General features: G+C 35.2%; 1 protein-coding gene across 3 annotated transcripts in view; it reads right to left on the minus strand.

Moving 5' to 3' along the window:
• LOC124594894 (zinc finger protein ubi-d4) overlaps positions 1–18,126 on the minus strand; it is a 256,583-nt gene that overhangs the window by 38,421 nt on the left and 200,036 nt on the right. For all 3 annotated transcript variants that reach the window (XM_047133370.1, XM_047133369.1, XM_047133367.1), the window contains one exon: positions 14,403–14,541. In XM_047133370.1, coding sequence (XP_046989326.1) covers positions 14,403–14,541 — 139 coding nt within the window. The remainder of the gene's footprint in view (positions 1–14,402; positions 14,542–18,126) is intronic.

Below are 18,126 nucleotides of genomic sequence, written 5' to 3' on the forward strand. Positions count from 1 at the left end.
GCCTCTCCCCAATGTTATTCAATCTGTATATTGAGCAAGCAGTAAAGGAAACAAAAGAAAAATTTGGAGTAGGTATTAAAATCCATGGAGAAGAAATAAAAACTTTGAGGTTCGCTGATGACATTGTAATTCTGTCAGAGACAGCAAAGGACTTGGAAGAGCAGTTGAATGGAATGGACATTGTCTTGAAAGGAGGATATAAGATGAACATCAACAAAAGCAAAACGAGGATAATGGAATGTAGTCGAATTAAGTCGGGTGATGCTGAGGGAATTAGATTAGGAAGTGAGACACTTAAAGTAGTAAAGGAGTTTTGCTATTTGGGGAGCAAAATAACTGATCATGGTCGAAGTAGAGAAGATATAAAATGTAGACTGGCAATGGCAAGGAAAGCGTTTCTGAAGAAGATAAATTTGTTAACATGGAGTATAGATTTAAGTGTCAGGAAGTCGTTTCTGAAAGTATTTGTATGGAGTGTAGCCATGTATGGAAGCGAAACAGGGACAATAAATAGTTTGGACAGGAAGAGAATAGAAGCTTTCGAAATGTGGTGCTACAGAAGAATGCTGAAGATTAGATGGGAAGATCACATAACTAATGAGGAGGTATTGAATAGAATTGGGGAGAAGAGGAGTTTGTGGCACAACTTGACGAGAAGAAGGGACCGGTTAGTAGGACGTATCCTGAGGCATCAAGGGATCACAAATTTAGCATTGGAGGGCAGCGTGGAGGGTAAAAATCGTAGAGGGAGACCAAGAGATGAATACACTAAGCAGATTCAGAAGGATGTAGGTTGCAGTAGGTACTGGCAGATGAAGAAACTTGCACAGGATAGGGTAGCATGGAGAGCTGCAACAAACCAGACTCAGGACTGAAGACCACAACAACAACACGCTAAAGAAACAGTTTAGTGTGCAAGACACATTTTTAAGTGAGACACGGCTTTTCACAATACTTTGATATCTACGATGCTATTAGAACAAGAAGCACCACATCAGAACATTAAATACAAAACATGCACATGTTGACAATGAAGTTATTTTGAAAACAATGAAGCTGAGTGAAAATTATGTCACAACTGTTCTGCTTTAACTGTGGGGAAAATGAAACAAAAATTAATTAATTGGTAACATAGACTGTAGGGTTGAACCTGCCTTGTTTGCGAGTTTCCGTATCAGCTAGAAGACAGCAAATACTACACCAGCAGCTGGTCAGAGGCATGTTGCAATGAGAAGAGGTGAGAAACCAAGAACCTACTGAGAAAACTTTGTAACTGCTGTTTTAGAATCTATATCACAAAATACAAATATTGATGAAAGAAGTGTACATTGCCAACAAAAAAAAAAGTACATTGATGAATACTGGAATTTCTTTTGCACTAGCCATGTACCGTATTTACTTGAATCTAAGCCGCACATTTTTTCCGGTATTTGTAATCCAAAAAACTGCCTGCGGCTTAGAATCGAGTGCAAAGTAAGTGGAAGTTCTGAAAAATGTTGGTAGGTGCCACCACAACTAACTTCTGCTGTCGAATATATGTACGGCTACACAGGCATGCTTTGCAGGCACAAAGATAAATACTGGCGCCAAAACCTCTGTGTCAGTAAATAAATTAAAGAAAAGGTAGAAGAATGTAAACATTATGCCATGTATTCTTTCGTGTTTGCTGCTAGCTCATTTAAATCCTGTCTGCCTAAAAACTAGAGTGATACAAAAGCAAACACAGCAGAATATACATGTCACGTCATGTTTATATTCATATTGTTCTTAAGCTGAATAGTGATACAGTCAGAAATGAAGCACGGCAACTGACGAGATTTTTAAATCTAAGATGACTAATTTCTGTGCAGAATGTAATGTACTAAATAGGCGTCTGCAAAGATTTTCAAATGGAGAAAAATGTTCGCTAAACTCTTGTTCAGAACATCTTCTATCATATGCAGTCTATTATTTGGTTCTTGTTGATCATTATCAAAGAAAGCAACCCAATAAGTAACAACAAATAGCAGTCTCTTGCCATTGTTTTGCTTACGAGACAATTCCTCACTTTTTTTTATTGTAAGCGGCGGTAGCGCGCACAAAAGCAAGCCATGCCGCGAGCGGCGACAGGTCATAAACACTAATTATCAGAATGCGACAAACAGTGCATGACAGTACAATAATGCATTTTCAGCTTACGTTAGAGTGACGTAAACACCTATAACAAAGAGATCGGCACTTATCAGATCAAAGCAAAATAAGCAATTGATTCAAACGAGATGAAGCACCTTAAAAAGGAAGGGTACCCATATAAATACAGATGGAGTGCCTGACACATAGCAATGGCTACTTGGTAATGCTTAACTGTTAAGATTATGACTCGAACCAAACTACTGTAGCTGTATCTTCATCCATTTGACCGAAATTGTGTCTCATGTTACAATGGACCAACTTTGTTTCGATTTGGAGGTGCGGTCTAAGACATTCCTCTCCCCTTGAATTTCGAGTCTCAAATTTCAGGTGCGGCTTAGATTTGGGAAATTGTTTTTCCCTTGATTTCGAGTCTCATTTTTCAGGTGCGGCTTAGATTCGAGTAACTACTGTGCTAAATATTTGTGGCATACTAAAGATGTATGGGGACTTGACCATATTCCTACTTTACGTGGGAGATGCTCTTTCAATTCAGACATTTGAGCGTGGTTTTTTATTCAGTTATAAAGAAACACTTTGATTTAATAGCTTTACAAATATTTCAGCTTTTTGTAAATTTGTCTGCCTTTTTCTTCATCACTTGAATGTGGGTTGTGATCTGCCTTTGTAATCATTATGGAAATTCTACTGTTGATATACTTCTAAATCTGTTAAGGAACCAGGATTGTATATAATTTTGGCTGTACTCATACAGATAATAATATTAGACAGATAGCCAAGTTTTGAATTAAACAAGGAATCCACAGTTATTTTGCTAAAGCAACGAATCTAATAATATTACAAGTTCAACAGACAGAACAACAGATAATTATCTGTGCCACAAAAATGTGTAGCCTGGCTTCAATAGCCTATGAATGAAACAATTTACAACAGCAACACTTAACTCAATTACAAGGAAAATTGGAGGGTTTAAAACCGAACAGCTTCATCTTTTGATTTCTAAGCTGCATATGATTGGAGTTTGCATTTAATCCAACATATTCTAAGAGAATAATGCAATAAATTTTCTTCACATTCCTTTTGGGTCTATTGCTATGTAGCAACATGAAAGACCAGAATACTAAAATAATAAAAATTTCATTGCAGTATGCTTTCTCTGGGTGTACTCTAGGTCTCAAGGAGAGCTGCTGCCATAGAACCTAAACATTACTTACTTTGCCATTTAAAAATTTCATATTGCGACACACCACCTCTCTCAGCAGAATTTTAAAGTAACTGACATCAGCCATAGAAAGCTATGTGGTTATATCAATAAAATGAACATTCATATTATGAAGATGTTGCTGGATTTTGCAGCTAATGTGTGGAAAATAATGTGAGGAGAAGGGGGGAAAATCCCCAGTGAACATTAACTTTTAAATCAAGTTCCAATTTCTTTTCAAACAGATCAGCTTATCTGACAATCTAAATTTGATAGTTCCTTGAACTATTACGGTAATCAGTATTTAGTTAACAGATGACTTTGTTACGATAAAAAAATCACAGTGCTGAATATCTATTTTGTTCGCACATTCTTCAGTAACATTAATTACTATGTGTACTATCAATTTTGCCAAATCATGTGAATCTGTTTCTAAAGCATTTTACTGTATCAACAGAGGCATCTGATACCTGACCTAACAAATAATAAAAAGTATTCAATCATTTGAAATCAACAATATTTTGTTATGAATACTACATGCTACACATTCAATTAATTCATTTCCCACACCCTAGAACTGTGTGTGTGTGTGTGTGTGTGTGTGTGTGTGTGTGTGTGTGTGTGTGTGAAACAAAATTTTTTTGGCTCTTTCGCTTTTTGTTGCTCATATTTGTTTGATTTATATCGTCTTGGATGATCATGAGTTATGTGAATGTGACAGAAATATTTTATTCCAGTTTGTGTGTATAAGGTCTGCAATGGGGCCTTGAGTATAGATGTCCAAGTGGTCAAAGAACTGAATGAAATTCATCTGATTATTACATAACTTTAAAAAAATAAGATACCAGCAAAACTTTGGTGAATTAACACCTACCTGCTGAAAGTCGCATTAAAGGGGGAAAATGCAATAAGGAATCATACTGTGCCGAAGAACGGTGAATTTTCACACTTGCTAGCACTGAATGTTCTCTGACTGTCAGAATTACTGAATGTGCCTGTGTCCATACATAAAATGAGAAAAACAACAAAGAACAGCACACGTGCCACTTCACAGGTCCTCGGCACACTTTTAAGAATAGGAAAATTAATATTCACATATTTGTTTGACTAAAAGTGTATTTATTGTTATTTTTTTCAAGGGAATGAAGGACAAATGTACTGTTCATTACCAAACTGCAGAATGAGCAAAATTATTTTACAGAACACAAGTACAGACAGAAATACAATACAAAATATCAATCTTTAAATCATATGCAGTGACAGCCAGAGAAATACAGTGAGGACATAAATCAATTCACCATTCTACAAAGCTGGACTGCAAGTCTGTGTTACACATGACTACTGTATGATTCCAGTGGATTGCATTACCAGTTACATAGTAGTTTAATGAAATCAATGAGAAGCAGTTAAGTGCCTGATTCTGAGAATAACTCATAACGTATGTGCAACACGAATTTACAATGACAACATTTTAAGTAATTTAAGAAACATCAAAAAAGAAGTTTTCAATATATTATACATTGCAGAATATAAACATTTTTTTTACAAAATAATAGATCTTCTAACAGCAAAAGGCAGAATAAGATGAGAGCAACAACTAACAATTTATTTTGAATAACATAGTGCTGGAAAGTAATGCACATTACAAACTATCACAAGTGAGTATTTCATTTACTACTAATACTTAACAGCAAATATAAGCTGTAACTACTACAGAACATTAAATTTTTATTTATATTTTGACAAAATATGTCTGATACTTTTTAATGTAAAACGGCAATCATACATTTAAAACAAAATGTTGTTCAAATGTCAGAAGTATCTGCTACTTATTTATATACAAGTTCTTTTCCATAGTTATCATTTTTTCAAAATTAAACAATTCAGAGACAGAAAATATAAATGAATATTCTGTAGCAACAGCTGCATGGTGTTCATTCATACTGCTCTTTCTTAATTTTCATGCACACATCCAGCCACACACCCACAGCCACACAAAATTTAGGAACTAAGTTCTTAAGCTCTTGTTTGTTGTTCCACAAGTTTTGGTGTTCCAGAATTTTTCCTGCAATACTGTAAGGATTTTCATACAAAAATATAAAAAACTTACAAATCAAAAAAAGGAAAAATGATGAAATGTAAGGACTGCCACTCAAAAGTTATTAAGATTGACAAAGTTGATAGTTCTAATGAGACTAACGAAGTGCATTAATAATTATGTTGAATGTTTTGGTGTTTTTTCCATTACTTCCACAGAGGCTAATCATCTGTGTTAATAACATAAACAGTTTAAAAATTTTATAAGTAAGAAAAAATACCGTTATTTCCCTCCCTGGATAGCTTAAGAATCAAATGGTCTACACATTAAATCTCAATAAATCTGTGTATATATAAAGTAAAATATATGGTAATGTATTACAATCATTACTTCTGATTGAAAAGGCACGTGTTTTAACCATATGGCTCTCAGACAAAAGTTTGAAATATTATAAGCATTCAAATGGCAGTCATACAAACAGTAAAAGTGGAACACAGGTAAAACATGCAGACTATGTGAAAATAATTTTATAACACCATGCAACATTATAATATAACAAGCAAAACTATTTCTTTTCATCATTGTTCCTTTTTTGTGAACACTACTAAGTTTGGAAGATGTACTTCCCAAACACTTTGGTTACCAACAACAAAAATTATAAAGTTCTGAACTTCATTACTTGAAATACCTAACAATAATAAAAACAACTGCACAATCAACTGCCAACTGCATTTATTCATAATGTGTACATCACACATAATCTTGTGTTCTCTATGTACCTAATGCAGACAAGGCCAAACAAAAGTCTGCCACTCTCATAACTAATTTCAAAATTCAGCAATTGTTTATTGAATACAGGATTCTCCGATACTTTTATCAAGTGCATTTCCTACCTACGGATCACTTGACAGTGTCAGTATGTTTATAAACCCATCGAATAAAGATAAGAATTTCAAAACAACTTTGGGGGTATTGACAGTTGTGGTGGTTGGAGTGTTATACATAGCATGAAAACATATTCAGTACAATGAGAAAATTGTATATCACAAACACTATAAAATCATGGTGAAAAGCATTCTGGTTTAAGCTTTTTAATGCCTAAGTTTCATACTTAAATTAGAATTATCTAATAATTTGAAGAACATAGTGAGAATGCCACTCACATAGGTACGTACATGTTTTAATGAGAGAGATGATTAAAGAAGTGCAAATACAACAATGTTAACATGAAATATTTTCAGTAAAAACAACATATTTAAATACACTGTTTGATAAAAATGCAAACTAATAAATAAATAAGACAAAAATTATCATATCAACACGCTTTGGAAGTAATATCACATTATTTATATAAAATTTTAAAAATACATCTACAAACAAATCTGTAATGCATAATTCAGATTAGTCATTGTTCCTCGAGGTTTGAAAAATGGGCAATTCTAATACTGTAATATCACCTATGAGGTTGACCCTCCTTGGATTCTGCTATATTAACAACACAAATGAACTATGGACTCCCTTATGGAACTAGCACAAAAGATATCTAACATAGGTGAATATCAGAGAAAACTTATCATATAAAGAAGTAAGCAAAAATATTTTTTTCTGAGTATATATTTCCTATTATTTTGTTTTCTTAATGTTTTTGTGAAAAATGCCTTCACGAGTGGTTTATTATGAATATGTTCTGTATATTAAATTTCTGATAGGGACAGATTGTAAACTACTCGAATCCTTTGACTATTGTAACCAACAAGTTTTAAGATATACATTACAATAGAACAACTCTGTGCTCTTGGAAAAAATATGCTGTCATCTGAATGGCATGATGATGCTGCACTAATATTCTGCATCATTTTAAGAATTTAGATTAAGTGAAAATAACTTGTGGCCTAACAGTCTACAATGTTGTTTGAGACGAATTATCATTAAAGGAGATCCTTTGCTCCCTCAAAGACTTAACTATGAAGACTGATAAAAGCTACTAAAAATTCTTTCCCAGTGGGTGGAGAAAAAAGGCACAAAGATCAGAAATAGGTAATACAAGACTGAAAAAGATAGTTAAAAATATTTTTAAGATATGTACATGGTAGAGCATTGCAAACACTTTTGCAACATGAAATTATAAAGAGACTAAGAATTGACAAGAAACGGACATAAACAGTAATTTTAAAAGAATTAAAATAGTTTGGCACTTTCTTGCTGATAAGTGGTGGTCAACATACTTATTTCTCATCAACTTGAGCTGCACTGCAAGTACAATGTAGTTGGCTGGGGCAATGTAGCCATGAAGGCTGTCTGTGGATATGTGTTTTCTGTACAAGTTAGGTCACCAGGAGGACAATCGTCAAAAGTTTCATAACATTTTCAGTTTTGTTTTTGTGTCGCCTATTTACTACTCAACACCTCAAACTACAAGTTGAGTTATCGCTTTTAAATCCTTCATTATTTATATTCCACCACGGACCTTCCATCACCACATAGCCATAATGAGCAAACAGACAATGACATACTGAAAATGATAGCTAAACTTTGTAAGAATCCAGTGGCAGCAAAAGAAATTGAAGGCTGCAGAAAAGCAGAACAAAAGGTAAAAGAAGAAATGAAGAAATGAAACAATAAAAAGGCTATCAACAAAAGTAATCACTTAACATAACACCAAGAACTAGAGTATGTTAGCAACAACACTTGAAACAATCTGAACTTTGTTTATTATTGTTTTGTGTTATTGGTTGAAGAGTGAGCGAAGTATGTACCAGTGAAAAGAGTAAGGTTTAGAATCAAAACATTCAAGCTTTGAAGTCATGAAGCAGGAGTATGTGATCTCTCATAATATACACATGGAAGGGAACCAAATTTGACAAAACATACAAAGACGGGCCTCCATTAATTCAGATTGTAATGGCAGTTGTAAATTCAGTTCTGAACAAAGGGTTTGGCCATCGATGATTCCTACACTTCTCTCCTCGACTAACTGATCTACCTATTTCTCACAGGTCTGATATTTGCATACTTGTGATGCTATCTGGAAGAGACATGCCTCTATCATGTTGTAATATGAAGCACAAGAGGGAAAATTGCTGCCTTTCAGCAGGGGAAAGGAACAACATTTCTATGGAAAGATATGACAAACATTTGTATCTTGGGCACAAATAACAAAGCCCACAGTAAAGGTTGTAAGCAAATTACATTGAGAGATGTCAAAGCCAACAGCAGTTGTGGCATATAATGACATGTCATATCTAGGTTTAATTTCCAATCAGTGCCATAAAAAATGTGTGAATATATTTGGAATTTAATTACAGTCATTTAAAAAGTCGCATGTAATTATTGAGATGTTTGTGATGTATCTTCATATTTTATATAAAATGTCTCTTACTAATGGCATTTTATATAAAATGTCTCTTACTAATGGCATTTTAATCAATAAAAAATTACTAAATTTTGGAACATAATCTATAAAATATTTGTTACATAAAATGATGAAGCCCAAGTGGGAATGACAAGCTCAGTATCTGTAGGTAAGCTAGTTTCCATCTACACTGATGGGGGAAAAAAAAGGAAATGAATGAAGCTACAAGTACACACTTCTCACAGCACAACAATCATCATGATAGTTTGTGTTGCTGGTACAACAATTTGTGACCATTCCTCTTGATAGAGAGGTCTCTAGCACTCAAGCTATTGTAAATTAATGAACAAAACTTGCAGGCCAACTAATAGATCTTCCATCTGCGCTTTCTCAGTACCTTCTACTAAGTCCATATATTACTAAATTTACAGTAAGGACATCAACGCTCAGAACCATGGCACAATAAAACCAATTTACATACATTAGCGTGATATGTGGAATTCATACCCTGATGTGACAACTGCAATTTGAAATTTGTATGTCAGCTTATCTGACTAGTTCTATGGACTCCTGCTTCAGACATTATTAAGGCGATGTTACCCTTCTACCCCAAATAAAATTAACTGCCAAATTCTAAGCTCCAATATATGAGTAGGTCTACAAAATCGAGGGAATGAGCACAGTTTCCCTTCTATGCTACAGATAAATATCACTGCAGCTCTATAGAATGACAGGCATATCCAAGCAACAATTTTCTGCATGATTGGTTATATATTGATATTGTATCAAGTTAAACAAGTTGTGAGCTTACTGCTGAGATATTTCACTACCTAACATTTACCAGGACTGAATGGCTAATTTTACAGATATATAATATCCAAGAAAACTGATTACTTAAACAATTACTCATGAAAACAGATAAGCAACTTCAATTGTCCATTTTCTATAACATTAAAAGCTTAACATAATAACCATATCTCTCTCTCATTTTGTATACTATGCATTCTTGAAATATTTTGTCTCATTTATCCCCTAATATAAGGTTCAAAGTAATCAAAGAATTAGATCTTATTCTGTAATGGCATAATCACAGCATAAAAAAAAACTGGCATAATCAGAGTGGCAATGCTAACTGTTGTGAAATAAATGGACAAGAAGCGGAAGTGGAGGAAGAAGAATGGCATATGACTACAAAAAGAATAGTGGTGCAAAAGAGAAGATGAGAAGAAGGAAGATCTAAACAGTAGATATCAAGTGTAACACCACTAATCCTAACGAATCTTGGAATGTGTATTATATGCCTCCTGATTCAATCTCAAAAGACATATGCAAATGAGGATAAAAATATCAATGAGAGAAAGTGCACTAGTAAGGGTAGGTAAAGGAAGAGCAGGATATAAGGTTAGGGGAAAAATGTGGCGGGGGGGGGGGGGGGGGGGGGGGGAGGGGGGGGGGGGATGGGCGATGAGCTATTTGCTGCCATATAAATAATAGACAAACATTATATGCTGCAAAAATTAACTCTTCTAACAAATAGTATTAACATACACGGAAAAAAAACAAAAACAAAAAACACTTCATTTCTACATCACTTTCTCAGTACCAATATGAAAAGACACATGTTTGTACCATTATACTGATTTTTTTTATAGTAAAAATCAAATATCATAAAGAAGTGATGTGGTGGGTAATTAATAATGGTGAGTCAACATTTTATTATGAGGAACTTTCGTAATATTTGTACTGTGCCCACTCAATTCAGTTATATATTCATTTGTAGTTTGAATTGTACAATATGCCTAAGAGCTAAACTACAGAAAGGAAAACAGTTATCAAAAGGTGACAAAACAAAAACAATGATACAAAAGAGCACATTTCCACTATTTTCAGCAATGAAATGGTAAACTATGAATAAGACACACTAAAAAGCAAGGTTTTTTAAAATTAACTTTACAGTTCATCAAACTTTCTGACAATAGCTCAAATCTATATGAGCAAGAGAGAAAAGAAAAAAGAGAAAAAAAAAACCTTGAAAAAGATGATGGAGTTCTAAATGGACGAAAACAAGGGAAGACATGAAACACTGCAGTTCATTAATATAGACGAATTACATTTAAAGGAACAGTGAGTAGCGAAAGGTTTATGAATTTCATAGTTAGTGCAAAATGATGTGAATGACTAAGGAAAAGAATGCATAATGAAGAAAGGACAAAGGTAGCCATTAAAGGAGTATTAAAATTCATTCTAACTAGGTTACAGAAATGCACATATTGTAACAGCTGATTTATGTTTCTGGAGATTTGAAACAGCAGTGTGTGTGTGTGTGTGTGTGTGTGTGTGTGTGTGTGTGTGAGAGAGAGAGAGAGAGAGAGAGAGAGAGAGAGAGAGAGACGGCGGGGGGTCAGAAAGTCAATACAGTTAATTTAGCAAATCTGGAATTTTTGGCATCTTTTCAATAACTGAACAAAAGCAGCACACACAGGAATAGTAACATCATTACTGTCAGTACAGTTTTGTCACTGGTTGACAATCTCAGAAAAAAGTAATCTGTTCATGAAAGACTAGTGAAGCTAGGGAAAATTTGTCTTCTGAGAAGCTTGGCATAATTTAAGTGTAAAAACAGTTGTGTTTCGCAACTGTACAAAATGTTTTAAGAGCACTAGAGACACTGATGTCTCAGTGAACAAGATCACATACAAGAAAGAAATACAAATTTAATAAACAGTCAGTGTACACTAAAAGGAAATTATGTGGATTACGATGGCATGGCTGTGGAAACTTAGAACAACAATATTTATTTCAATTATGTCAGTTGCTAAGTGAGAAAATGTTCAATGTAATTTGGTACAAGTAGATACATAGTTATGAATAGATGCTCATTCTGCAGGATGGGAATACAACAGAGAAATGGCAGATGAAGCTGACTGCATTTTTGATATGAGGAACCACATTTTATGTGATGTTTTGGAGGTGATGGTTAACACAGAATAGATTTACCATGGAAAACTCTATAACTGATTGAAACTGGTAGTATGTCAAGTACTGGTTGTCTAGAAATGTGGTGTAAGGATATGGAAAGAATAATATAGGAATGTCTTATCAAGGGAGAGGTATTCAGAATAACTGAAAACCCTGAGAGGACATTGTGTATCCTAATGCACTTCTCCTCCTTTTCTCACAGTCTTCTTTTTTTTAGTGTTAGTTTTTCTTCTCTCTCTGCTTAACTGCGTAAGTCTTCTGTTGTGCCTCTTTCTACATTTATTTGATGTCCATCTGTCTTGTAGCAATAAGTTTCTTTTCTTCACATTGCCTTTTCTTCCCCCACCTTACTTTGTATGAGTTCCTCCTATGTCAGATCACATACAATTACTGTATCAAGTCTCATACTGCCACATCAAAGTGGCTTCTGCTTTATGATGTATGCCTCAAGGTCACCACGTGATTGACTCAACAGTTACAAATAATTATTTTAGAATAGCAAAATTGCTATGTTTAGCTATCAAAATTTTGATAATCAAAGCAAAAGCTACAATAAATTCTTAATCTCTTCAAACTGTTTTATCACTCAAAACTTTGTCTATTCCCATTCATTATTACAATATGAACTTTGGGTTACATAGTAAGTCAGCAGTCACAAACAACACAGTAAAATTTGACAATTGTAACACAAATGATACCTGACCTCCTCCAATATAAAATTTCAAATTACTCCATTATCATGACAGACTTTTGTGCATCAAACATACGTACCGATATGACATAATGAATTAGAGAACTAAACTTTTACATGTCAGTCATTCTTTCCACTCATATGTAGAATACAATCCAATCTTAATGATTAATAACTGTAACTGCTGCATACAGTTATTCATTAACAATTTACATATTTCAAGTTGAAGGAACAACTTTATAAGTAATAGTAGCTAATTTGATATTAAAAAAGATAAAGTGATCTAAACTGAAATTAAATTCCATTACTGCAGCATACTCATGAAATTTCATGGTGAATAAAACTGTACTTGCTGTTTATGGAAGATTTCTCTGCTATGTGCATCATAGAGACTTTATCTATATTTTGATTCATTCATTTTGTAAAAAATACACACTCTAAATTGTTCAACAAACTCTTAAAATTGTTTGTAAATGGCTGTATAATGACAATGCTGTAAGCAGGTTGGGATCACTTCATTAAACATCTTTTCCATTTCTAGGCAAAAAATGCATATGCTTATAAATAGAAAATTTGCAATTTCTGTAACTTTTTCAGGTCTTTAATTCACAAAAAATCGCATTAGGATGATAACAAGAGATATTCTGAGTGCTGTCCTGCTGATCTGTAGTACAGAAATGAATGAATATTTTTCTTCTATGGATGTAAGCATATTTTTCACACTTGTTTCTACAGAACTCAACTGTGAACTGACTAAGTCAGAGAATTAGCGTTTATGTTATCTAAACTACATAACCTTTCTGCATGTAGAAAAAGAAGAAAAAACTTTTTTCAAATCACTTCCAAAAACAGCAACAAACCCAGTGAAGCAACCATTTCTGCCTGTTATTCTGTTGGAAACCAATTGCACTATGTGCAATGTCACAGGATATAAATGTCTTAATGTTGTGGAAAAAAAAAAAAAATTAGTCCTTGATAAATAACTTTTGCACTTGACTTTCACAATTTTTTTCTTTCACATACATTTTTTTATGGAAGCTCTTTTGTTTGTATTTTTATACCATATTTTCTAACACAAAATGTTGATTTTTTCCTAATACTTAAAACAAAACTACAAAATTTGGAAAATTCTTTTCTTATCATAAATAAGTTTCAGTGATAATATAAGCTCTTCAGATATTTATATTAAAATGTATAATTATTTAAACTCCAACAGCACTGTTAAAAAATTGCACTATAGCCCTATAAACAAGAAGAAAATTTTCTGAATATTGTTTGTGAGACTCACATGTTTATTATCACAGATACTTAGGCATTTTAGCCTGATCTACAATGAATACAATTGCATCTCTGCTGTCAGATATGTTTCTTCGTGTTAGCGGAAATAAGAATGTTAAACTTAAAACACCAAATTGAGCTATCTACGCTAAGGCCTGAAGATGCGTCAATAATCAGATATGAACTGCTTTTGTCCTGAGATATCCTAAAAGGAAGTCAGAATTTGACTTTTCTCATAGAGTAACAATATATATTTGTTAAGTCACTTCAGATTATTTGAAGTAACAACTGTTATGGAGATTTGTAACTACCCTTATGCTGTTCTAGTAAAAATCTCAAGAGCTTTCCAGTATCATCAAGATCACAAATTGCAGTAAACGGTTTGAAGTGGGAAATAGTAGCTTCCACACAGTAATTTTATAGCTGCATATATATTTCTATGTGGCAACATTTCACAAAACATCATGTATCACAATAAATAATCTTTTTTAATTAACAATAAGAATTTCACTTTGCTCTACTTGACAACAGCTCCCTCAGATTTATATCTCTGCAGATGCTATTGCCACCTGCATAAAACTCTACATTCAAATGAAATCAGGCTATAATTCTGGGAAGCATTACGAAAAAGAAAAGAATCAACTGCTTTCAGCAACAAAAAATGGATCATTTTTCCGACGTGATCGTCCTTTACCACGGGCTCTCCGAGAAGGAGGTGGAGTTGTCCGCCTACCTGAGCGTCCACAGTCTGAACAGGACACCAGTTCCTCTGAATGACCAGTCTTCTTATTCTCCTGGGCATCACCAAGACAGAAATCACAATAAGGGGAAGGTGCAGCGCGGTCCTTTTCTTCTGGCATCAATGTCATTACCTATGAAAAATAAAATTGCTTTTCAGGTCAGTTTTATTTTTGCCACCATGTACAATATTAATTCACGATTATTTCTGTCTTTGCAGATGTATTTTATCATCTGCATCAAATTATATAATTCAAATGAGATCAGGCATTGGTAATTTGTTAATCAGGCACGTCTACACGGACAAGGAAAAAAATTCCTGGATTCTTCCCAAATTACCCAGTTGAAAATAGTTTTTTTCCCAGATGAAAATACATTTTTTCCATGTTAAGTGACTGTATTCTTTCCCTCGGAACTGTAAAACGTATCAACCGTTTGAATGGTTAAAGTTCTATAAACTGACGTAGAACATATTTGAAAGATCTTAGATGCGCAACAACAAGTACGCTGCATATTTTCGCATTAGGATATGCTGCATATTTTTGTATTATGAAAGTACAAATTCGAATTCCACCAAAAACAGCACGTCAGTTTCTGAAGCATTGAAATCGAGATTGCAATGTCCTCTTGTAAGCCAGTCATAGCTCATGTCAAGTAATCTCGCCAGCCGATGACAGCGCATATTCAGAGCATAGGGCACGTGATGTAGACAGCCAATAGCATCATCACTGTTAAGTAGTGCGAACAGACAAATAGGAAAAGTCAATGGTTTAATTTAATATACATGGTGTAGCTACAAGAAAAGCTAGGCTTCTTCATATAATATTGGTCTCGAAGATCAATAAGCTACAAGAAAAGCTAAGCCTTCACTTATAATGTTGGTCATTTTCTGTATGTGTTACAGTCACAGACCTATCACACAAATGCCAGTAAAACTTCAATAATGACACGTGTCTCATTTTCTGGACTCAAAATTCTTCTAAGTGGCCAGTCCTCAAAATGTTAAGTTTTAAATGAGAGTTAGATGCTGTGTGATTTAAGAAATTCATCGCACATCCTCATACACAACATAATTTATCTTGCGTAAAAGGAAATTTACTTTGAAAGCAACGCTTTTCAAACCACCATTTGCAATCGAGTGGTCCATTCTTTCCGACATCTACTCGACTGATCATTTCCAATGTGCTACCCATTTTCTGACTTGTACCCCACCTGCGTGCACACCCAAATGACGGCTTAGTATGGCCGACTGGCAGCTTTACTCCTCCGTGGTGACAGTCGACAAACAAGATTTCTCCAATTGTGATGACCAGATGGACTATCTTACAAACGTTTTCCTTACTGCTGCAGAATGTTCCATTCATCAAACTTCCTCTTTACCTCACTGTGTCCCAGTTCCTTGTTGGACTGAGGCATCCATATTCCAGCAGCTGAACTTCACACTACCTGCAACTTTCCTGGTGGGTGTGAACCTTCCATCATCTTGGCTTCATACAGCGGCCCATGTTCATCTTGGCCTTCAATTGCTTACTAAGGACACTACTACCCCAACCTCCCTCTATTGCCTTCATTTACATGACCTTCACATGGAACTTCACGACTGTACCTTTGTGTGCACTGGATGGCTCTCGGACTGACTGTAGTGTTGGTGTGCCTTCATCACTTGCACCGATGTTGTTCAGTATTGGCTTCTGGCACAGTGCTCAGTATTTACAGCAGACCTCTTCGCCCTGTATCAGGCCACGGAGTACATCCGGCAACACAGAATTTAAATTGTGTCATCTGCTCAGACTCTCTCAGCGCCCTTCAAAGCTTTTGTGCGTTATACACCGCCCATCCATTAGTGCAACGAGTCGAGGAAAACTGTCACTTCCTCACTCTTGATGGAGCCACTGTGCTGTTTATGTGGGTTCCTGGTCATGTCAGTCTGACAGAAAACAAGGGTGCTGACACTGCTGCCAAGGCTGCAGTCCTTGCACCTCAGCTCACTAGTTCAAATATTCCCTCCGAAGATCTCTGTGTTGGTGTCTGTCAGGAGGTGATGTCACTTTGGCATCCCCTGCTCCTCTCTCCATGGGAATTAGTTCCAGGTTATGAAGCCTCTCCCCAGTGTCTTGGATGAAATCCTCTCGGCCCTTCCACTGCGAGGAGGTCATTTTAACTAGGTTGCGTATTGGGCACTGCCTTTTTAGCCATTGCCATTTGTTAAGTGGTGCTCCCCCACCACTTTGTGAACACTGCAGCCAACTTTTAACTGTCTACCATATCCTGATGAAATGGCACTGTTTACATTCCCACTTGGGTTTGCCATCCGAGTTATCGGCCGTTTTAGCGAACTATGAACCGGGCTGTCGACAGAATTTTACTTTTTATTTGTTGTAGCAATATGGCCAAGGCCATTTAATTTTTGGTTCTGGACCTCTGTTTCTTTATGGCGTATTTTATAGACCTTTCTCCGCATCTCTGTTTTTAACTGTCTTCTTTCTGTCAATTGGGATCGACGTGTAGTTGTTTTTAACTCTTCTCTTTATCTCTGTGTTTCACAGTTTTGACATAGGCGCATATGACCCTAGTTGTTTTTGTGCCCTAAAACAAAAACCATTCGCAATATTTTCCTGCTACCCATTAGAAATAGGTTCATTTCACCATTTGCCACAGAGTGCCAGAAAACAGGCATTACTGCAAGTGCACAGCTACGATTAAGAGATCTTAATTACATCATAAATGAAACAGGATATCAGAGGATACTCCAACAGCATTGGAATTTCATAAACCATACTAAAATGCATAATTTGGCTTAAAGTACAGATTCGTATGTTCAGATTCTTGACGAAGTAGGCCCCAACCTGATATTAAGCTTTTCAGTGTGGTCTCTGGGATGTAAATTTTCTTGGAACACTCCTTCCATATTATTTCATGATTGGTTCTTCATTATGGCATAAGGCTGTATGTGCCAAAAGATGAACACGTGCAGTTGAAATTCAGTGAACAGTTGAAACCAGCCTGTAGTGTGGAATCAAACACTTCGTTTCATATAAGTTGACTGCCTCAGTAGGAAAGATTAATAAAAGCCAAATTTCTTTAACAAACTGACAAAAATAACTATTTTCTGCAAGGTGATACTTGACAGCCAAAAATGTGGAAATAAGAAAACTGTAACTAATGACATACTTTAGCCTTCTGTAATAATGTGCATGTATTTTAATTCACTTGATGGCTCCCAGCCACAGAGATCCGTTTTTGTTCATTTGACATGAGAGCTGTAAATGAAGAGAAAACAGCAAAATCACTACACATAAACACTGGTCAAGTGGGGACTACTCGCTCCCATCCACAATTCAGATTAATCTGCGTGTACGCGAATCTGAGAGGTTGGGTGTGTGAGAAAAATTTTTCTTGGTAGCATATGGCTTGTTGCTACTGCCGATATAGCTAAAAGGCACACTTTAAGTACCCAGAAGTGAGACACAAAGAGAAGGTACTGCTCATACGCAACTCAACTGTGCTTGAGCCTGCTGGCATCTGCTCAAATGAACCTAATGGAAACAACTGTGACATCACGCTCATAATTTGTTGTTGTGAAGTTTTGTCTAGTCTTTGCCCTAAAGCCTTTGACACATTTTGCTGTTGGCAGACACTTGTGAGTGCAGTGTGTTTTGTTGCTGCAAATGGAGCATTTCCTTTGCAACTCTAGTTTTGTTTCTTTCTTTTTCTCGTTT

This window comes from Schistocerca americana, chromosome 2, assembly GCF_021461395.2.
Source record: "Schistocerca americana isolate TAMUIC-IGC-003095 chromosome 2, iqSchAmer2.1, whole genome shotgun sequence".
In the NCBI taxonomy this organism is placed as follows: Eukaryota; Metazoa; Arthropoda; class Insecta; order Orthoptera; family Acrididae; genus Schistocerca; species Schistocerca americana.